The sequence below is a fragment of the Cynara cardunculus genome (assembly GCF_001531365.2).
Source record: "Cynara cardunculus var. scolymus isolate 2C chromosome LG 15, CcrdV1, whole genome shotgun sequence".
NCBI lineage: Eukaryota > Viridiplantae > Streptophyta > Magnoliopsida > Asterales > Asteraceae > Cynara > Cynara cardunculus.
The window spans coordinates 9,721,861-9,744,408 of NC_037542.1; the positions used below are offsets into that span (position 1 = coordinate 9,721,861).

Genomic DNA, 22,548 nt, shown 5'->3' on the forward strand with positions numbered 1-22,548 from the left:
AATTTCACCCGAATCAGCAATCACCACCTTTTTTCTGGGTTTTCCGCTGTAAGTACCGGCTCCCCCTTCGATTGCATACACCGTATCCATGCCTTCAATCACTTTTCCAAACACCACATGTTCCCCGTCCAACCTGCAAATTTCCCAAACATGGAAAATATGAGCCCATGATCTCCTCCACAGAGGTAGGGTCTGGGGAAATAAAATAAACAAGCAAGCAGGCTGATACGCGTGAGAGTGTGTAAGGACGCAAAGAGTACGATAAACAGAAATAAGACCACCATCAATTAATCATTTCTCATCAATGTGATGCTCTATAAGCATGAAAGCTTACCAGTAGGCCTTAACTGTGGTGATGAAGAACTGCGCACCATTAGAATCTGGACCTGAATTCACCATGGCCACCATGCCTGCAAGAACGGTAGCTTTAGAAGATAATAACATACTACGTTTGAGAATATAAGAACAATCCTTCTCAGCTTATTTAATGTATGGAATTAGTAGTAGGTGAAGGACCTGCGTGTGAATGCTTGATCTTAAAATTTTCGTCACGAAAAACTCCACCATAGATGGATTCATTTCCTCTCCCGTTGCCATAGACAGTATCTCCACCTTGAATCATGAAACCAGGTATTATACGATGGAAAGGCGTTCCCTTATAGTGTAGTGGTTTACCACTCGAACCCTTGCCCAGTTCCCCTAATTCCAAAAAGAAGTTAGATTCAGTAATGTGAACCATTCTCGATATAAATTCCTGAAACAAAATCGTGTATGTATATCTAGTTTTTCTCCATTCTTTTTTTGTTTGTCCTGTTCCCTTTCTTTTTCTGAAGTGGGGGAGAGGGAGGTAGATGATATGATTAGATATACAAGAATCTGGAACACCAGTTACCTGTGCACAGAGCTCGAAAGTTTTCTGCAAAGAAAAAGAAGTATTTGTTAATTAGATAAAAAAAACAAGTAATCATATTGTTAGTTTGGCTTCTCATGCATGCAAGGCGGTTGATTTAATCACTCTATCAGACTTTGAAAGTTGAAAAGGCGACCTGGGTGTACCAGGATTCATGAGTTTTGTGAGGGTTAGAGGAGGATGTCTTTGTACAGTCTTTTACTGGGGGTGAGTTGAGCGGACCTTCCATCACAAAGGACAAACATTATTGATTGCTTCAAGGCTCGCCCATTAGCAGAAATTAAGTTTAGAGGAAAACACCAAGTCCTTATGATGTTCTAGACCCAGAAGACTACCGAGTGGATCAACATGTATATACAAGTGTTGCTAAAATGCACCGACAGGTAATAGTTACAACTGATAGTAACTAATGAGTTCTCTTAAGAACGTGATCGCCATAGCATTAGGATCATTGCACGAACTATGATTATTTGAGTATATCCATCAAGGAACAAAGAAAGAACCAAAATGGCTGTGAGGAGTATTATAGACAGCACATGTGATCATAAGATATTGTTGGTAAATTAGAGAACAACTTCCTGAAATTCAATGAAGAAAACACGCAGACAAGAAGTGAATGAATTGTGCATTTCCAAAATATTCACTTTGAATCCCCCATCTAGAAATAAAGAAGCCAAACAGAAAATTGAAGGCTTACCAACAGTTTTTGGTACAACTTCACCATACAATGCAATAACAATTCTTCCTGCAGTACAAGCATAAGGTAAGCAAAATGAGTTACAGATAAGTGTGTGCTAAACTTTAAATAGCAAAATTTGAATTCATACGATCTGTCAAAGAACTAAGGTTTGTAAGCTCTTATATTTCTTGTATTGTGCATTTAACTAATTGTAAAGCAAAGCTAAAGTAGAATAGGTTTCGTTCATGGTCATGAAAAGACTGAAAGCAAATTCATGAGCCATAGTGGAATTTATAAAACAAAAAACACAGTTGAAATTTCTACATTAATGACATTGCAAATCATATGCCATTGATAGAAATGAAGGACCATACCTAATCGTTGCTTATCAATATCAACATCAAGAAATGCTCTATGGGTAATTTCATGCACCTCTTCCATCGTATYTTCCTCCTAAACAGAGATCAGGTTACTTCCGACAGGTTACAATGAAATAACAAGATAGATAACCATCAATTGCCAAAAAWHTTATCATATAGGACTCGTTGGAAAGGAATCCAGTCCATCAATATGAAGTAGAATAACTTGTAAAAGGGTTATAGCAATATAATTTGGATTTACTTTAAAACATGGATTGCTGTCCTTCTAGGATGGAGAAACGCATTAATAGAAAATCCAAATACCATCTTGGCCTTCACCCATCTAGGAATATCCCTCCGTCTAACTCTAAATACATACACAAGTAAGATCTTTCATTCAAATAATTTGCCACCTAACTTCTGTACTACCTCATATGCAATCAAAAATACCAAACTACTAAAACTATAGATCGTAAAGGCAGGCACACTAAATTATTATATTATGAAGCACACAGGTCCTAAACCTATTTACATATTCAAGAAAACTTATACATCTATACACTTGTACAGAAGTCACAGATTGGTTGTAATTTGACCACCCATAAGTACATGAAATATTCGTCTACTATCTAGAAGAGTAGCAAAAGATAAATCCATTATAAAGATAGCCAAACCCACTGAAAAATGAAGTTCCTAAGGTCTCCATGGTCGATGATTAATTAGATGGCAATTGAAAAAATAAGGAATTTGTTACTCTACCACCCAAAAATACAACAAAGCCAATTACAAACCTCACAAAATCACCAAGTATAGAAAGAATGGTAAATCTATAAAAAGAACTGAAAATAAGATCGGCTGATACTTAAAATTCATGTTATCCATCAAAGAACTAAACATTTCTGCACTCACATATGGACAGGCTCATTTGTCCAACTGTGTGCAATATGATTAAACTGAGAAACTTATTTGAGCAGTCAAAGAGGAATCAACATGAAAACAGTTGACAAAACTGAAAGAACCTTGCAAACACCGCAATGGACAAGGATTACAAGGCTCCAAACATTTATGAATAAACCGAGATTGACACTTGACAAAGTTTACGAGATATGAGCAAGTTACTAGAAGTTCTTCGCTCTTATCATATTATCTTAGTTTCTCCGAAGTAGAAATGTGAGCAGGATCCTTCAAAGGAAACATGATCCAAATATTCAAGAGCTAGTGAATGGTATTGTCAAGACCACGGTGCTTATGATCCTCTAATGATGGGATGTTCTACTATCATTCAATATGTCATGAAGCTAGCTCTGATATGCATATGTATAGCCAAAAGCATAAGCTCTACAACATTTATATTCTAAAGAACATCCAATTATGACCAGGGAGTAAACATAAACGAAACAGAGCAAGTAGAACCACAAATGCAGCAAAACAATTTCAATGTGCTACACAAATACGGTATAGAACTCATCGAAATGGCAAGAGAATTTTTTTTGCTCTAGACTGAACAACAGGAGATAAACGACTCAGTAGCGATCATGCTGACCTCAAGGAATCTATGTTACTGATAAATGTTGCTGAGTGAAGAGATACAAGGTAAGTAACAACATAAGATGGAGGAGCTTACTTCAACTACTTATTTAGCTACTTTAAGTCATTGTAATCCATAAATAAGAATAAACCTTCACTTGCCAAATACTTTAAACTACTTCTACATTAAATCATCAATAGTCATTTTACCAATTCCTTCAGAAAAAAATTAACTTCCACTTTTCAAAGGAAGTGAAAATTTTGAGCAAACACATCAGGCTTTTCACAGGAGAGGGAAAACTTCATAGCAAAAGTTCCACTAGAATGACAGCAGAAGCATAACTCCAGCTACTAGCAAACCTTTTGCTTTATCTACTTACCATGAAATCAAGATTGACCCACTACCCATATCACAAATCCCCCAACTTTCTTAACTGCGCTAACTCATATCAGATGAACATCATTCGAGCAAATCAGGTGTTAATCACATTGGATAGTATGCATTAATGACGTACAAGTTCAATTAAATTATGCATTAACAAAACAGAAGACGAATTTGGTGAATTGTTCGCTGAAACTATAATTATCAGTTCTGCCGCAAATTGTATCATTACAACTGCACCTAATCCTCTTCTACTATGCTTTGGATGCAATGTTGCTTCATGTAAACACATAAATCAGAAGAAACCCTTTGAATCCCTTTCAATTCGTAAGTAGATCCAAATCCTATTCAATTCTAATAAATGTCTGTGTTGATAAAGGCATTACCTGTTGAGAGAATGACGAGAAAGCGAGGAAGACGAAAACTGAACCGATCAAGAAGATAACAAGGAATCGCGGCCGTAATAGATTCCAGATCTCTCGACCCATCTCTGATTCAGATTCTTCTTCTTTCTCATACATTCATCCAATCTCAAAAGAAAAACCAAATGAATTCAGCAATATCTAACAATATTTCTTCAAGAATCATGAAACCCCCACCGACCTAACTTCAAAAAAGATCAGACCCCACTACCAGCAGTCCACCATGACTGTCAGTGGAATCGATTCTTGTTAAGCTGTTGTATTGAAGCGATGGGGATGGTTCTCTACTCCTTAAATCCTCCGGTTAATTGGGTGATTATGAGATCACGTAAAACCGATGGATCTGTTGTCGGTTTCGTATATTAATTCGTCTTCTTGAATCTTGATCACATACGCAGGAGATTTTAGTTTCACATGCCAGGTGTTTGAAGAATTGTCCCAGTTGACTAAATGAAGTCCATCGCATCGTAATTGTATGCAACCATCACATTTTCAAGTTCTAATAAAATTACGCGTACGCGATAACGTGAGTAATTTGATTACATGTTGTAGATTGTATATATAAATAACTAGAAGCGTATTCGAGCAATACAACGAAATACATCTTTCTTTTAATGTTTTGTTTTATTTTTATGTTTTGTTGATATAATGCGGTCTACATAGTTATGAGAAAAATAATATTTTTATTTTTAAATAAAAATAAATTTAAATATTTCATAAAATTTTGAAAAAATATATCGATATTAATATCAAATTAAATGTTTAATTTTTTTTTTTACAATTTATTTAATTGAATTTTTTTATTATAATTCAATTTAAGTCAAATATTGAAATAATTTATTTTTGGCTTAAATTTTTTATAAAGATAATGATTATGTTATAACTCAATAATTATCTTAACTATATTTAAATTTTTATATTTAAAAATGAGATGTTTATCTTATATTTGATTAGGTTTATCTGCAGTTAGTTATACAAATTCAAAAATAGAGTTTTAATAAGTTATATTTATGTATAATTTACTTGTAATTTTAAATTTTAAGTAATATGCATTAATACACAGTAGTTCGTGCATAAAGAATAGTTTTTAAGAGTTTTTGTCAAATGATTTATAATATAGTATAGATAGTTAATTGTTAAATATAATAATTAATAAATTATGTCTATATGATTTATAAAAGATATATATATATATATATATATATATATATTATCATTCTTAAGAAATAAAGTTGTAAAATAAAATAACGTTAAAGATCATCATGTGGATAATGTATGCATTATTTGTATAATTGATGACATTGCATGAAATTTTTTGTTTTTAAAAGATAATAGTTCATTTGACAATTTTATTAAGGTAAACAAAAGTATACCTAAATGGCATGGTGACTATCATCCAAACGCATACTCACGCTCCAAAATAGGACATACCCCAAATGTTTATGTGGTATGCAATCAAGAATAATATGAAAGATTGGAATGAATTTGAAATCCAAATCTCTAAATCAATTACATTTCTGCAAACCAAACGAAACCTTATTGTTTTCGGTTTTATTTGGTCCCTTTCTTTCGTAGTTGTTGTTGTAGAGGTTTTTTCTTGCTCTTTATTGTTTATATGTTTTAATATTATCAAAAAGCAATATAATATACCCATAAACGTATACTTTATAAAATGAGTTACCAAAAATGAAAATCAAATGAAAGTATGTATTCTGTCCTAAAATAAGCGTACAATATCGCAAATAATTTTACACAATTTGCAACAAAAAATGAATTACCGTGGTCACAACCGTTTTTGACATACTTTAATATTGTTTTTGAATTTCAACAAGTATAATAGTTATTTTACAGTAAAAATATAAGTACGTCGTATCTCATATATAGAAGGTTTTAATCTATTAGTTTAGAGAATTACCGTGGTCACAATCGTTATTTTACTTTTTTTTATCTATAATTGATGCTTCCCCTAAATCGAGATCCTAGCTCCACTAGTGGTTACAACGACGATAACCTTGTCTTAGCTTCTTCATGGAAATCGTATGCTTTGAGGACCACCTTGATCCAAGTATGTAGTTTCTCAGACGACCTCTAGAACAATGTAATCTCAAAATTATTGCAAGACCAACAAGCGTTTTTCTATATTGAAGGGTATTTTAGTAATATAACATGTTCAAATATTTGATGGTCCTCGAAGTAGGAGTACATTTAGCAAACACTAGGAGAAAGCTCAAAATAAAGATCAAAAAAGTTCACAAGTTGTCTTATATCTGTAGGTCCTCATAAGCATATCTGTAAAAATATTACCAACAAATAGAACCATGAGTCGATTTTCATTTTATAGGCCTCGGTCTTGATGGCAACAACAAAAATACAAATGGGACCCACAAACTGAAGATCTTAACAGATTGAGTCTAATCAGCGTACAACTAGGAAACGAGTATTTCTTTGGTTCCATTTGCCTATTAGCCTGAAAACAAACATAAACTACTGTCACTTGAACAGAAACACAAACATATCATATAATATGTGTGCGTGTGTCATGTCTCTCCCATCCCTGACGTTTTGCCTATCGGGCAGGCGGACGTTCCAAACGGGCAAAATTATGTTTTCGCAATATGGTTGGAGATGCCGTTAGTAAACCATAAAACAAAAGAACAAAAGATGGATAATGTAACTGAACCGTGAACTGAAAACAAACCTGATGAGACACCACCGCCATGATGGCGACCGATGTACATCATGGTTTTGTTCACCAAAGGCAAATCCGCCACTTCTTTCCTCGCTTCCAACAACTTTTCACTGCCCGATTCCATGAAAATCACGACGTTAGAAGCAAAACAAGTGTCTAAACCATGTCGTCATACGTTAACCTAAAAGACGCATCACGCTAAGACTTTAATGTTATCATGATTCATACGGATCAGAAACTCGAAAATGGTTGTTCCTTGCAAGCCCATAACAGTCATATATGCATTGATAAACATTCAAAACTAGTCGATCGTAAAGACCCATGTACAAACCGCTCTACTTTTTTAAGTAAATGTGAGGTCAGCATAAAAATTTATTGGTGACCACTTATACATATTTTAGCCTTACCTAATTGCAGTTGTAATTGTAGGGTAATAGATGGATGTACCTGGTGTAGGGTGATGGGCAGAAAATGATGACGTAATCGGCGCCGGCGCAGGTGAAGGTGCTGGTTTTATCATCATAAGCATAGCTGTAAGACCGCGGGCAAACATGCTTAAAATACTCCGAGTACTCCGTCGGCGGGCATGTCTCCGGCGTATTATACCCTTCACTACAACAATACCTGGGATCTCCAAACGCTTCACACGCGCTCTTACACGCCACCACGCTCCCACTCCTACTGGAACGCGCCACCCTCAGAGCCGTCGGACAACCGCCGTTCAAATCAACTAAACAACCAGTGGAGCTGCATCCCCCACTTGTACCATCCCTCGGAATCACCAGCATCGGGAGGTTGTACCCATCCACCAAGCTGACGTCATAGAAATCCAAACCCTGGTCGCCGTTGAGCGTAAATTCCGCCAGCGTGGCCGGCGGTTCAGCGCCACGGCCTTCGCACTCCACTCTACCGGAGCCACAGTCGGCAGTGACACAAGCCAATTTTCCGGTGGAATCTATCTGACAATCGGTTCGACCCCATAACCGACCCGACCAGGCTACAGGTACTCGTAGGGTTCTAGATTTTCCAGGCTTTAGAGTGAAACCCGTGGGATTAAGCACCGTTCTACCCGCACCGGTGAGTATCCCCGGCCATACAGTGTGGCGGCATCTGTTGACGATCTTGAAGGACGTCGATTGTACCACTGCACCCATCAAACAAAAGGAAATTTCGTGAAAGAAATGGAAGAAAGAATCGGCGATTGGTGGAATTAAAGCAGAAGAATACCTGAAATGACTGAAAACGTGAAGATCAGAGTGAGAATGATTGGATGACGATGACGATCCATTTGGGAAGAAGAGAAGAATGAAGTGGGGAGTTGGATTGAATAAAGGGTTAGGGAAGAAAAGGGAAAGGGAAGACAGCCCAAAAGCAGAGATTGGATTTCATGTTCCATCCATTTTCCCACCAAAATTATTAATCTTGTTTATGGATTGGATTATCCACTTAAACATCTTTATCAACAATTTTGTATCCAAATTTAAATGAATATTAAATATGCAAATTTGATTGGTACATAATAMAAAAGAATGTCATGAACAAAGTCTCGTTATTTTTCACTATTACCAAGACATCATCCTTTTCTTCCTCATCAAATATCACATCTCTCTTGATTACAACTTTTCCAGAGATTGGGTCGTACATGTTTTAGGCTTTGGACTTTCCACTAACGCATTTTCCAAAAAAATTCATTTGTGTCTCTTTTCATCCAGCTTTATTCTCACCTGGTTGGAAATATGAACTTGACCAAAGTAGTCAATATTGGACTTACTGTTACTCCAACATTTTTGTGGTGTCTGATCTTTTACCGTCATAATGGCTTCTATTTAGGATGTGTACAACCCACTTAGCTGCTTCACCCCAAAATATCATTGACATGTTTTTCTCACTTAACAGACATCGAACCATCTCCATGAAGAGGTCCAGTTGCTCTCCAATTTGCAGTCTTCGGAATTGAGACTCAATGTTGTTTTCCTTTAGCACAGGTTTCACATACTTCTCTTATATTTTGAATTGAGGGCAGAGCGTACACCACCACCAGCTTCTTGGACAAACAATATAAACTTTCTTGGTTCAACTGACCATACCTTATATGCCAAATCCTTTTGCATCGAACTTTTTGTTTGTAGGCATATATATGATGTAATCATAATCAATCCCCAATCATCATGAAATATCTTGCATGACCCATCTCAATAATATATATATATATATATATATATATCGTCTTTTTAAGTTGGCCTAAACTGAGAAGGTTTGCAGTCAATTTGGATACGTAGTATACAATACTATACATCGCTTATCACATGGGTTCTTCCTTCTATAATAAGCCTTGCACCTACTTGCTTCACCAAGTGTGAAATTCATCATCAAAGGTTTCAAACCACTTTTTATCTCCTGTTCATATGGTTCCAATAACCCGAGTCTAAGAATCAAACATCTTCCTTTTGTTGTTTCTTTTTTTCTTTGTTACAATAAAAATGTCTTTTTTTGCTTTGCTACCATAAAAATGTTGTTATATCTTCAGTTTCTTCTTTGATTTGTTAAAATAGAAATGTTGTTGCTATAAACATTTGTTTTTATGTTATATAAACTCATCAGATTTCTTAATCAATGTACCAAGGCAAGGAATCAAAGAACTATTCATACCTAATGTAGAGAGTTTAGACTTGTGTTCCCGTGTTTCTTATTCACTCGATAACAGCCATGGGAGGTTTGTGATTTACCCTTTGTTAGGAATGTTCACCTTAGGAGTTTTATGGGGGTTCATTAAAAAATTTAAATTTTAATTCGAGATAAGCATATACACATCTTATATTTTATTTTAAATTTGCATATCATATTATATACGTGTATGGTTTTATTGAGTGAATCAATGATATTAGATAATTTAAATTAGATTATATAGTAAATACTAAAAACTAGTACACTAAAAGGCTATGACATGTCACAAGCTTAATATGGTACCATACACGAGTCTTGAATCATGCCATGCCAACTGCTGCCGCGAGCCCTTTTAAAACACCGATTAAAAGTCGGTATTTGAACTTGAAATGTTACAAATGATATGAAGATGGTTTCTGCTTCTTTTTAAGATGCATAAGGTGGATTTGAACATCAAGTATCAACCCCTTCAAAAAATTAAATTTGATTCATTTTATAACAAGAGTGAATACAACCTTTAAATTACTCGTAATGGTAATAAACGAACAACATGAACATATGGTAATAAACGTACAATGGTTTCTCATTCTACCAGACTTACCAGTTATGCAATCGGATTTCAAAATCCTATGTTTATAGGAATTCAATGAAAAATCGGGATTTCGAATCCATAAGATCTTCAAACTAAACATAGGATTGGAATGAAATTCAGATCCAAATCCTTTAAATTTTGATCCAAACATCCGAACCAAACCGGACCTTAGTATTCATGTTTGCAAACTATCCCTCAAACCAAAACTGGAATGAAATTGAATTCCAAATCCTATCCAATCCTACAAACCAAACAGGAATCTATGATACAGAACACCACAAAACGAGTCAAAAGGCTCAAGCATTGTAACCAAGAAGTCCAATTTCATTGTTGGTGTGAGAAACCATAGTGATCAAAATGAACAATAGCTCGATCAAATCAAGCTCCATTTTAAGTTCACGAACTTCAACTTCAAGCAACAACTACTTTTGCTGACAAATATGTAGTCTCTGAAGCAAATTAGAAAGCAAGAAGATGTGATCCGTGAATGCTTCAAACACTCAAAAGAAACAACCCAATAGTTGCAGAATATGAACTTTTACTATGAATATGTAGATACCAAATGCCAAAAAGCAAGTAATGAAAACAACCACAACTCAAAGGATGAAAATTAGACTCGTATTCGATAAATAACCCTTTGCAAAAAGACACAAAAAAGCGAAATCTGAACTCATGAACACTACAACATGTTCACCTAGAAGAAAGGGGGTTGCCACATATGGGATTATCAAATAGATTGTAAACAAATCGTGTGATCTGATCACGAAGAGAACTGTCGATTGTGTTCTAATAGGTTTCTTACAACGAAGAACACGATACTTCTTGATAACAAGAAGAAGATACAAAGAACTCTTAGGAAAGGGGCAACCTTTTCTTAACTCTATCGATGTTCTTAAAGCTCATTCTTACAAAATGAAGAATTAGTAGCCTTTTTCAAATGAACATACTTAGCTAGCTAGCTAGTCGAAAACAAGTTGTCTTTAAGCTTTCTGTCAATCTATGTGTGTATAACATGATTAAACTAATACTTTACATATTCAGGAAAGAAAGAGATGAGTTCTTCTAACAAAAGTGAAATATGATTACAAATTGTTGGCATTTCTATCATCAAGAACACTCCTAACATATAGCAGAAGAAAGGGTATGCAGAATGATCGTTGTTTAAATCCGTACAAAAGATACCTCAAACAATGAAAGAATTTGAAAGAATTCTTGATTTTGATCATGAAGAAACTTCTTAATTAACATCATGTTTGGCTTTGCTTTGAAACCAACATTCAAGATTAGTTGTACTCGAAATTAACATCTCAAGAGACTCGAGTCAACAAATTATGGCGAATCAAATTCAAAGAAATGCAATTATTGATTTGAATCCCAAAACAAGAAATGCAACTAAACAAACTAAAACGTACAGAATTTGTTGAACTGAATCTTCAAAATTGCCTGCCAGCAGCATCAGCAACAAAAGGCAATTTCGGAGTTCTTCCCAAAACCGAAAACACAGTGCTATAAACAAAGCAAACAACGACGAACACAAAAATCGCGTTGTGGCTCATCATCACCATCTTTCCCCCAATTCCATGAGGTCCTGGATTGAAAATCCGCTGAACCAACAAGGGTATAACCAACAAAACATCAAGTATTACCGCCTGCATCGCATTGAAACGAGCGTAACGGCTGACATTCGTGTTACGAACTACGCCGATGTATAGCAAGAGAAATGCGAGGTAGCTGGAATAAGGAATTGAACGATAGACTGAGAGTAAAGGTAGTAATGGCTCAATCGCAAGCCCTAGGGTTTTGGGGTACTGGGCGAAGAGGAAACGGCCGTATTGAAGACCGTTGAAGAAGGGGAAAAAGTACGCGGCGGCTGAAATTAATCGGTCGGTGACTGGCGTTGTGTTGTGAGACGCTGAGATCGTCGTGCGCCTCCGTGGTTGGGCGGCGGAATTCAAGCGGAGTGACAGTGATTGTGGTGATGAAGGCGATAGGATGCTTGATCTAAGAGGGTGAACCAAGATACTTGACCGATGAATTGTTTGTGGTGGTGGTGGTGACAAGGAGAGTCGAAGGAGGGGTATGGCTGCCATCTTCGGCGGTGGCGGTGAGTTTAGCCGGAGGGAGGCGGCCAGTAATTTTAGCGGATATATGTTGCAACAGTGCAGGGTTTTAGAAATACGGAAAGGATAATTAGAAAATGTCCAAATGAAATTTACAACTATATCCTTCCTCTAACCAAATTATTTCGAATGGGCCACCAATTTTTTGTGTTAATGTGTATAAAAGAATTACAACATCACGTATCCTCTTCATATGCCATCGAGACCGCACCGCCCCTCTCGACTATCATCCCCGGCATCAATTTCCGGCCACCAGCTCAGGTGAGTAAATATGCAAATAAAATTTCAAATATTAAAGATGGAAGCAACGACTTGAGGGAAGACGCGAAAGACGTTTCTAGAAAACAATATGGCCCTCCATTTTGTAAACCCTTTTGAATTGTGTACATGTGTCTTTTATGTGTGCCTGTATATATGCATATACACTCGCATATGATGTGCAATTTATATAATGTTTATGAGTTATGTATAAAAAGAAACAATAAAATTGTGGTTATTTGGAGGGAAAGTGTGGAGGAATGTAACATCACATCGATTGCAGTAAGTAGTGGTGGTGGAGATGTATTGGGCGTCATTCATGGAGGTGCAATGATAGGAATATGCCACAGTCAGTGGTCGGTGGTTGACGGGAATCTTCGTGATTTTTATGTGTAGAACTATAGATGGGGGTGGCTAATGGCACCCCTATCATGTGCTAATGTCACCCCTAAGTAGGCTTTAATCATTTGTCTTTTATAAATTTTTGTGTTTTTTTGTTTTTTTGTGATTATTACTTGTTATTTTATTATTAATTAAAGAAAATTTTAATTAATATATATTATTTATTTAATTTTCTGTTTTATTTATTTATTTATATTATATTTTAATTAATATAAATTATTAATAAATATATATTATTCATTTTATTTTCTGTTTTTTATTTGTTTATATTATATTTTAATTAATATAAATTATTAATAAATATATCTTATTTATTTTATTTATATTATACTTCCAAATGTGTTGAGAAGATGGAGGAGGCATCTTGTATTGAATTTATAAGGACAAAAATACATCACATGTTCAAGATCCTCCTCCTCACCCACATATATTATCATTAACAGTTCATCATTCACTATAAAATAAATTTAAATTCAACACATACCCAATTCAAAAAATTTAAATTTTAAAGATATTTATATTACTAAAAAATTTAAGTAACCAGTTTTATAAAAAACTCAATCATTTAACTATTCAAAAAAATGTAATGACTTAATCAATCAACATAAAAAAAGTTCAACAACTTATACAATAAAAAAATTCAAAAACTTAATAATTCAAAATAAAACAATTTCTTTAATATTTTGAACTTTTTTCTTAATTTAAATTCAATGCAAATGATTTCTATAAATATCTCATCAATTAAAATAACTAATTAATTATAAAAATTAACTTTTTGAATTAAACTATTTTAAGTTCTTAAAATAATTACAATGAGTCTTTAATAAAATATATATATATATATATGTAATATAATAGTAAATATATATATATATATATATATATATAATATAAGTGAAAATAATAATAATAATAATATAAATAAAAATATTATATAATATATGTAAAGTATATAAAGATTATATATATAATTATATAATATAACTTAATTAATTGATATATATATATATATATATATATATATATATATATATTAAATACTAATAATAATTAAATATAATATATTTTTAAAATTGATTTGATGTTTTCTGAATTTTAAACTCATCACAATTTCCAACACATTCAACACCCCCTTATAAGGGGTGCCATTAGCACCCCCCTATAGATATATATCAAAATAATATATAATATACTTTTAAAATATTTAATATAAATTTGAGAAAAGTAAAGTAAAATATATTTTATATAAACAAAATCCACACCATTCACTTTCCTCTCTTTTTAGAACATCTCTTCATCCTGTTTTTACCATTTCTCTTTTAATATGGGACAACTTCACCAACATTTTTATATTTTTTTGTCTTTTTTTAATTATGATTTTATCTTTTTTTATATTATGATTTTAATTAAAAAAATTTGATTAGTTTTTATGGTTAAAAAATACATAATTTTGTTCAAATATCTAAAAATATAAGACATTTTTATTATTTATATTTTACTAATTATATCTTAAACTAATTATATATAAAAAGATCGAGTTTCTCACGAGTTTTTGGAGTCCTTATTCGAGTCGAGTGTTGACCAAAGCTTGACCGAGTTGATCTCGAATAACTCACGAGTTGTCTCGTATCATTTACACCCTTAGATATCCCCAAAATTCTACCCAGCCCTTATTTTCCAACTTATTTTCTCCTTAAAATAAATGTCTATATTAAAAGAACATTTTTAAATAATTAAAATAAAACATTTTATCCTTAATAATAAAAAAGAAAAACATGAAGCACAAAGATAGTGTCTGATTGGTTTGAGTTTAAACTCAAAAGATCAAGTGTCTGGAGGTCCCAGGTTCAAATCCTAAGAGAAATAAAATTCTTTTTGTGGTCATGAAAGTTCAAATGCAATGACTCCAGGTTACCAACAAAACAAATGATCGTCCTAGGATTAGTCAGCTCGAACAGCAGGTTGGATATCCAGGTTAATAGGAATAAAAACATAATTAAATAACTATTTTTTACATCTTATAATTAAGAATGAAATGAGAAAATATTTTCAGAAAAAATTAAATAAAAATATAAACAGGAGGGATCAACAATTTTAATTTTAAATGTTTACATGAACAAGGCACAAATTTATTAAAGAAACCAACCAAAAGAAAGTGGAAATAATAGAAAATAGAAGCTCAACCAAACCACCACAAAAAAAGAAAAAAGAAAGGCCACAGTCCACAGACAGCCCTACTAAGGAAACAACAAACTAACCCAAAGACATGACTCCCCATTTACACCTTTTTTTTGTCTTCAAATACATATCTGAACATATTTGACTGCAGATATCAATTACTATGACCAAGAGAAGTAAATGTATACAGGCATATGCATCTCCTTGAGAGAGCGTATACCATGTCTTTGATGCAAACGACTATGCCAAGATGCCCTACCCACCATTCCCAGTGTTTGAAAACATTTCATGTTTACAGCCTAGAAAATCTCAACCCAATACATTAAATCCATAGTATAGAAAGACATCAGATTCATAAGATCACTAACCAAACAACCTACGGTTTAAAGAATATACAACTAGGGTATCAAGTAACTTTTGGTTGAGTTCAGATTTGGTCGGTTTTTTATGCACCCCAAGGCCAAGATGCCCCACCCACCATTCAAAGGGTTAAAGTTTTTGTACACTTTAAGCAAAAACAATCCTCATTCATCAAAGATGCCATTGTTTATCTCCTTTCATCTCATTCACATAAATGAGGCAAGAATCTTTACTAAAAACCCCACATAAAGGGAAAAACAAGACTTTAGACGTATAACTCGATCAAATGGCAAGTAAAACAGAAAGATGAAAGATGAAAGAAAAAGATTCAACCTCATATAGTGGCATGATTCCCATAGGGGTAATATGGGTAGGTTAAATGCACACTTCATATAACATAATAATGCTGGCAAATTGTTTGTACTTTTGACCATTTAAAAGAATTGGAAGAACCCATGATCAATTCTGAGCTTCTGACAATAATCAATTGATTTTGGGAGAAGTTGCACCAAAAAAGAAAGAGAACCTTGTTACAGTTCCCTGTGGACAGCAGAAAAAAGGCACAAACACAATCATAAAAGCTTTATCAGGCTTTTGTTCAATGGATTGAAGGGTAGGTGTCAAAAGGGTGTCCCCACATTTGACCACATGACAGATGCCCAACCCAATTACCAAAGAAATGGAACAGATTCAAAAACCATCATAATACATTCAATACACCAACACCACAAAATATCTAAACAAGCATATCTATCTATTGCAAGAAAATCAAAAGAGGGTCCAAAAGACACAGATCTTTAGGGAAACCCTAGTTTTAAGATTCATTAATGGCTTCCAATAAGCCATCGTCATGTATACATCCATATCTAAACAGAGAAGAAGTTACCACTGAGAAACAAGTGTTGCATTCTTTGGATTCCCATAAAGACCATAGTTATAATACTTGAACCCTAACTTTTTCTACTAGAAAAAAGTAAAATAAAAAAGTGCCATATCCGAAACCCTAATTTAAACGGTGACCATCATGAACTTGAAGCAGCAAACCCAACAAAAAAACTCATATCAAAAGCAAACATATTAAACTATGGTTCACCCATTGATTCATCAACATTGAAAGCAAAAAAGGTAAAGAGAATGATATGGAGGCAAAGCAAATGTGAGGAGACACATTTACCCTATATCCTCCACCATCCACGATAGCTGATCAGCGGTTGTTAGAAGTAGGGCATTCTCTGGCGAAATGACCATCTTCACCACAGTTGTAGCAGCCACCTCCGCCGCCGCCGCCTCCACGTCCACCATAACCTCCACCTCCTCCACCACCATACCTACCTCCGCCGCCGCCTCCACCACCATTCTGAGTGCATTCCCTAGCCATATGCCCACTCTCACCACACTTAAAACAAGCGTTACCACCACCACCACCACCTCCATAGCCGCCGCCACCACCACCATATCCGCCGCCGCCGCCACCATATCCACCACCTCCTCCTCCATATCCACCACCGCCTCGTCCTCCACGGCTACCACCGTTGTACCCGCCGCCACCTCCGTAACGATCACCGCCACCACCCCCATAACGATCACCACCACCACCACCACGGCCTCCGCCTCCACCTCCTCCACCGCGAGTACTTCCCTGCACAGGTGCTTCATTAGGTCCAGTAACATCTGCGGCCTTGGTACGGCCATCAGATCCGTTCTCAATCACATACTCCACCGTCTCACCATCACCAAGGCTTCGGAATCCATCAGCCCTGATTGAAGACTGGTGAACAAAGAGCTCTTCGCCGCCATCATCAGGAGTGATGAAACCAAATCCCTTGACGTCATTGAACCACTTTACGGTCCCTGCTTTCCTGGCGCCGTCAACATCCATTTGAATCAAAGGAAGAAAAGCTCACAAACCCTAGAAACGAAAAACCTCCCCAAATCAAGAAGAGAGCAAACCCTACTCTCTCTCTAAAAACTTGGGATGGCTTTGTTTTCTCCCCCACGCGCCTATATATAGAGAGAAGTTTTTTCCTTCAGGGGTATAATTGGAATCACATAATGACATGTCATCCATTGGAAAAAGTCTCTTTAATCACGACTTTTGTAGTTCTCTATGAGATCCAACGGCTATGATCGATCGATCTCTCAAAATTAATTTGTTTAAATATATAATTTTAAGCAATTTCGAATATGTTTTTCTACTTCCATCATAATTATCTGATTCGAAAATTGTTCAAATTCATCTCAAATAGTTATTATAAAATAGAAATTTTAATAGATAGCATTTTTTATTTTTTTATTAATAAGATTTATTTGAAATAAAAGTTTATAAAATAAATAATATTTTATTATATGTATTAAATATTTTAATTACAAAAATGAACATTATAATCTTTAAAATTAAAAAGTTGTATGTAATTTCTTTTTAATTTTAACTTTTGATATTATATTTTAGAAAAAATATAGTAAAATAATAATTAAAATCTTATTACTCTTTAAAAAATCAAAATCTTGAAAGAAAATTTATATTCATTTAAAGATTATAATACAAATTATATTATTAAAATATTTAATATCTTTTGTAAAATATTATTTCTCTCTCCTATATATTTTAATTTTAAGGATTCTCATGAAATATATTTTTAACAAATTATATTATTATAATCATCTCGTCAATACTTTCAAAATGAACTCAATATTGATTTTTTTTTAATTTAAACATATTATTATACATCATAAATACAATTATTTTTTATATTTACATTTATACCCTCATGGTTTTTTATTTAATTTATTATATATCATTTATTGTTTCGTTTTCATTTCACGATTCTCTTTAATGTTGCCACTTTATATCTTTAAGGTATAATGTTATATTACTTATCTTTACAATAAAAGTGTATGCACCGTATTTATTGTTGCTGACACAACCGCTATCATCCTCTCAACATGTGGCTATTGCAACCGGGAAGTTTGTAAGAGTGGTATCAACAGAAGAATACTTAATTCCTGCAATTACGTCATAATGGAAATATTATAGATTTTTTTTAATTAACTTGGATATCCAACCTGCTATGCGAGCCGACTAATCCCAGGGCGACCGCCTACTTTGCAGATAACCCGAAGTCATCACATTTGAACCTCCGTAGCCACAAATGGGATTTTTATTCTTCCTTGGATTTGAACATTGGAGATTTTTCGATTCAACTACATGGACTACCCATATATCAATATCAATTAAATGTGTACATAGAACATTTAGATTGTAACCACACTTGTAAATATATTGATTTAAATAATCGACACATATGTTATTTTATCTCTAATAATGTTTTTTGTTTTATAAAATAATGAATAATCAAAAAAGTTAAAAATGAATACAACTTAAATAAAATAATAACTGTAGAAGTTATTTTTTATTTGTTTTTATATTTTACAAATTTAATAAAAAAACGTCATTAATTATTCAATATAATTACAATAGAAAATGGAAAATACAAAAAGTAAGGAAAGTAACACAAAAACATGAAGAAGGTCAAAAACAATAAATTAAAAAATATAATTGAATATTTTATTATATTAAAACAAAATTATGAAAAGGATTTAAAGTGAAAAAATTTATTACTCTGTATTAAATTTTTTTTTTCTTTTAGTCAAAAATATATATTTTTATTAAAATAAACAATTGAATGGAGGAGTATTGATTAATTAAATATATTATTGAAATTAAACAAATATTTTCATTTTTATTAGAGTTGATTATTTGTGGGTTTGGATTACAGATGGTCGAATGGGTCCGGCTCGAAACCGATGGAGGATCGAGATTGAGACCAATTTGGGACCGGCTTAGTCCGAGACCGATTTTCAAGTTTTTGAATAATTCTACAAGATTTTTAAGTTTTTTTAAAAAATTATGTATCAAGTTTTTCAATAATTCTACAAGATCTTTAAGTTTTTAAAAAAAATATATATCAAGTTTTTCAATATTTCTACAAGATCTTCGAGTTTTTATAAATTATATATTAAATTTTTCAATAATTCTACAAGATCTTCAAGTTTTTTCTTTTTGACATTTTTCAAGTGTTTTGTAAGTGTTTCAATACTAAATCTCAAAAATCGTAACTATAAAAACATCTATAACATTTTTACATAAAAAATATTTTAGAAGATATTTTTAAAGCGTATTTCAATAAAATATTGACAGAAAAATATTCAAACAACATTTTTTATGTTCAAAATTAATTTTTGGGATAGAAAAAAGTTAGGACTGATATGGGCTGGCCCAGGACCGACTACGAAGCATACCTTGTATTTGGTCGGGACCGAAATTGATTTGGGCCCGGCCTGGGACCCATTTTTGGCCATCTCTAGCGGAGTCTAGCCTGTGACCCGTTTTGTGGGATTAAGAAGTTACCAATACTCGCCCTATAAACGGACCAAGCTTCGCCATAGGCGAATGGGCCTAACATTTTTCTATAAATGAAAAAAAAAACGTTCCACAAAAATATGAATTTTTATCAACTTTCAAAGCGTGTAGTTTTCAACAACAAAATATTAAACATTTAATGTTTCAAGATCAAGATTCGAGATATAATATCTAATATAGTATATATTTGGGAGGCGGTTCGCACAGAGGGAGTCCAACCCGAAGCCAGATCTATTTTTTTTAAATAAAAAAGCAGAAAAATATTAACTATATATAATTTTGTTAATTATGACAATGTAATGGTTCAAGCGGACCTGTCCAAAATTATCTTTCATCTCTCGAACCCCGGTCATAAATTTTAACGATCCAATTCAAGCTCAATCTTTTTTTTGAAAAAGGTTGTTCAATTATTTTAGACATAACTAAGTTTGAGTAAATTACATTTTTGATCCCTCGTATTTTTTTTGGTTTTCGTCTCTCCGATTGGTAAAGGTACACTTTTGGTCCATTTTTTGTATTTTAAAGTCCAAAGTCTCCCCTTCCATTAACTCCGTTAATCTGAGCTCCATTAACCTAGTCACGCGCCCCTCACATTTTTAGTCTTTCACCCATCTTCATTTCCCACCTCCTTCAACCTTAATTTAAGAACCATAAATTTGATGAAACCTAAAACACAAACACGTAAAATCAAAACCACATATACTATTTAAATCCAATCAAAAATATAATTAGCATATAAAAAAAATAACTTGCAGACATTTGAAAAATGGAGATACATAATCTAAAATTATTGCTTGGACTATAAATTCAGGGAATGGTGCTATCAAAGGAGGTGTGGAGTAAGAGGGACTATAGTGGTGTGGTTGAAGCGATGGTGAGATAGGGACGATTTGATCGAGAAGGGATGAACGGTGATGGGTTTCGTGGTGGTGTTAAGCTGTTGTGAAGATTGGTGGTGGCGGTGTTGATCTCGTATGACGATAGACTCAACGAAAAAAAGGGAGGGTTTGCTGGAAGGTATTGTTCGTCGAAGAAAGGATGCTTCATGAAAGATTTGGGGAAGGGCTCTTGGAAAATTCAAAAAGTGAGTTTTTTATTTTAAAGATATATTTTTTATTTATTTATAATAATATAAAATATTAACACATTTTTATTTCTTAAAATAAAAAAGAAAAGAGTAAAATGATAAAAAGATCCCTTATATGAGGGGCACATGACTAACAAAGTTAACGGGAGGGGCCACTTTGGGCTACAAAACACGAACAATAGACCAAAAATGTACTTTACAAATTTGAGGGATGAAAACTAAAAAACAACGATAAACAACAGACAAAATATAATCCACTCTTAATATCTTGAGCATTTTAATTGGTTAATTTGGTTTGTTTTTTTTATAATATTTATTTATCATGATATGGTATGTATTGAACTGTTGATATATATATATATATATATATAAATACATAGATTAATTGATTAAATTTCAAAAATAGATACTAATTGATGAATATATTGCATATGAAATTTTAATCATTTACATAATATATGTTAATCAATGAATACATCGTACGGAATTTTGATCATTTATATAGTATATTCCTTGATGAATATGCACTGTATTCACCAACAAACTTCATATATTATATATTTATCAATGAATGCACACTATTTCATTTGAGTTTTACGGTATGGTTAGAGACACCTTTATACATGGAGTACAAGTTATTTGTGCACAATAGAGCTTCCAATTTGAATTATTTCCCCGTTACTTTCTTCTCATATGAAGGTTCAAATGTTGGGAGGGACGGTCATTAATTTGCCCTTTTTATGTTCTTTCAATTCCTGAAAGGCAACAAACTTTTATTCAAGAAAAATAAAACAAATGACAGAACGAAGTTTGGCCACTGCAGGGTGCAATGTCCAAAACCATGTCGAAATAATCGGTAATAGGGTATAGAAAGCTAAAATACCATGTGGATTATAAAAAGATTAAAAATAACACAACCTGAAATTCTGATCCGAAGAGAGAGAGATAAAAAGTTCATCCAGAAATCTGGTACATAACAGCAATCCAATATTCCCATGTGATAAGATCATTTTGCAATCTTCTCAAAATCCAATCTTATACTCGAACTTGCATGTCAACAAAAAATACCTCCATAGATAATGACTTGCCTCTAAAAACAATGTTATTACGATAACCCTAACTCAAGTAAGATGTTGCCCAAATTGATGCTTGTCAGATTCTTTTGAGCAAACTTAAAAACAAAGTGCCAAACGAAAGATTAAAAATGTGGTCTCATCCCCCCCCCCCCAAATTTTCGAACCAATTCCCATATTTTTGTTGCGAACTTGCATCCCATAGGACATGATCTAACATTTGTTAAAAATTTGGGTTTTATACCCGACTTAGACCCTAAAATTTATTTGAACCCATGGTCGGGATGGATATATATTTATCGGTTTGCATTAGGGGTGCTCACGGCCCGGGTTGATCGGTTTGGAGCCGTTTTAACAATCCAACCCAATGTTGACGGTTTGAAAATTTTCAACCCAACCCAGCCCAAACAAAAGTTCAACCCAACC

General features: G+C 33.6%; 4 protein-coding genes across 6 annotated transcripts; all 4 read right to left on the reverse strand.

Annotated features, from left to right (window-relative positions):
* Positions 1-3: 3 nt before the first annotated feature.
* Positions 4-4,754, reverse strand: LOC112528503 (peptidyl-prolyl cis-trans isomerase CYP21-1-like; the record flags this gene model as incomplete). The annotated part of the gene is made up of 7 exons (XM_025139534.1): positions 4,244-4,754; positions 1,964-2,042; positions 1,608-1,655; positions 893-916; positions 517-699; positions 335-410; positions 4-133 (listed from the first exon to the last, which is right to left on the reverse strand). Coding segments are annotated over exons 1-7 (675 nt in total), but the record flags the coding sequence as incomplete, so codon positions are not given.
* A 1,679-nt stretch (positions 4,755-6,433) lies between these two features.
* Positions 6,434-8,398, reverse strand: LOC112527303 (thaumatin-like protein 1b). The gene is made up of 4 exons (XM_025137860.1): positions 8,196-8,398; positions 7,416-8,112; positions 6,978-7,078; positions 6,434-6,746 (listed from the first exon to the last, which is right to left on the reverse strand). The coding sequence occupies exons 1-4, from the start codon at positions 8,362-8,364 to the stop codon at positions 6,742-6,744; spliced, it is 972 nt and encodes a 323-aa protein (XP_024993628.1). The 5' UTR covers positions 8,365-8,398; the 3' UTR covers positions 6,434-6,741.
* Positions 8,399-11,545: 3,147 nt separating this feature from the next.
* LOC112527727 (protein TIC 20-II, chloroplastic) lies at positions 11,546-12,403 on the reverse strand. The gene has a single exon (XM_025138505.1). It carries the CDS (start codon positions 12,312-12,314, stop codon positions 11,658-11,660), a length of 657 nt encoding a protein of 218 aa, XP_024994273.1. The 5' UTR covers positions 12,315-12,403; the 3' UTR covers positions 11,546-11,657.
* Positions 12,404-16,310: 3,907 nt separating this feature from the next.
* Positions 16,311-17,497, reverse strand: LOC112527827 (glycine-rich protein 2). 3 transcript variants are annotated; one of them, XM_025138651.1, is made up of 2 exons: positions 17,130-17,497; positions 16,311-17,051 (listed from the first exon to the last, which is right to left on the reverse strand). In XM_025138651.1, the coding sequence occupies exons 1-2, from the start codon at positions 17,419-17,421 to the stop codon at positions 16,747-16,749; spliced, it is 597 nt and encodes a 198-aa protein (XP_024994419.1). In that variant the 5' UTR covers positions 17,422-17,497; the 3' UTR covers positions 16,311-16,746. The 3 variants fall into 3 exon arrangements, with proteins under 3 accessions (XP_024994419.1, XP_024994418.1, XP_024994417.1); XM_025138650.1 differs by having other exon boundaries at positions 16,311-17,030; positions 17,106-17,497; XM_025138649.1 differs by having other exon boundaries at positions 16,311-17,497.
* Between the last annotated feature and the right edge of the window lie 5,051 nt (positions 17,498-22,548).

Excerpts from the sequence above, each read along its gene's own strand:
- LOC112527827 (XM_025138649.1), bottom strand. The coding sequence starts at position 17,421 with ATGGATGTTGACGGCGCCAGGAAAGCAGGGACCGTAAAGTGGTTCAAT.
- LOC112527727 (XM_025138505.1), bottom strand. The coding sequence starts at position 12,314 with ATGGCAGCCATACCCCTCCTTCGACTCTCCTTGTCACCACCACCACCA.
- LOC112527303 (XM_025137860.1), bottom strand. The coding sequence starts at position 8,364 with ATGGAACATGAAATCCAATCTCTGCTTTTGGGCTGTCTTCCCTTTCCC. Across the intron at positions 8,113-8,195 it reads CACGTTTTCAGTCATTTCAG|TGGTACAATCGACGTCCTTC; the intron begins GTATTCTTCTGC and ends TGATGGGTGCAG. Across the intron at positions 7,079-7,415 it reads TGCCCATCACCCTACACCAG|TGAAAAGTTGTTGGAAGCGA; the intron begins GTACATCCATCT and ends GGAATCGGGCAG.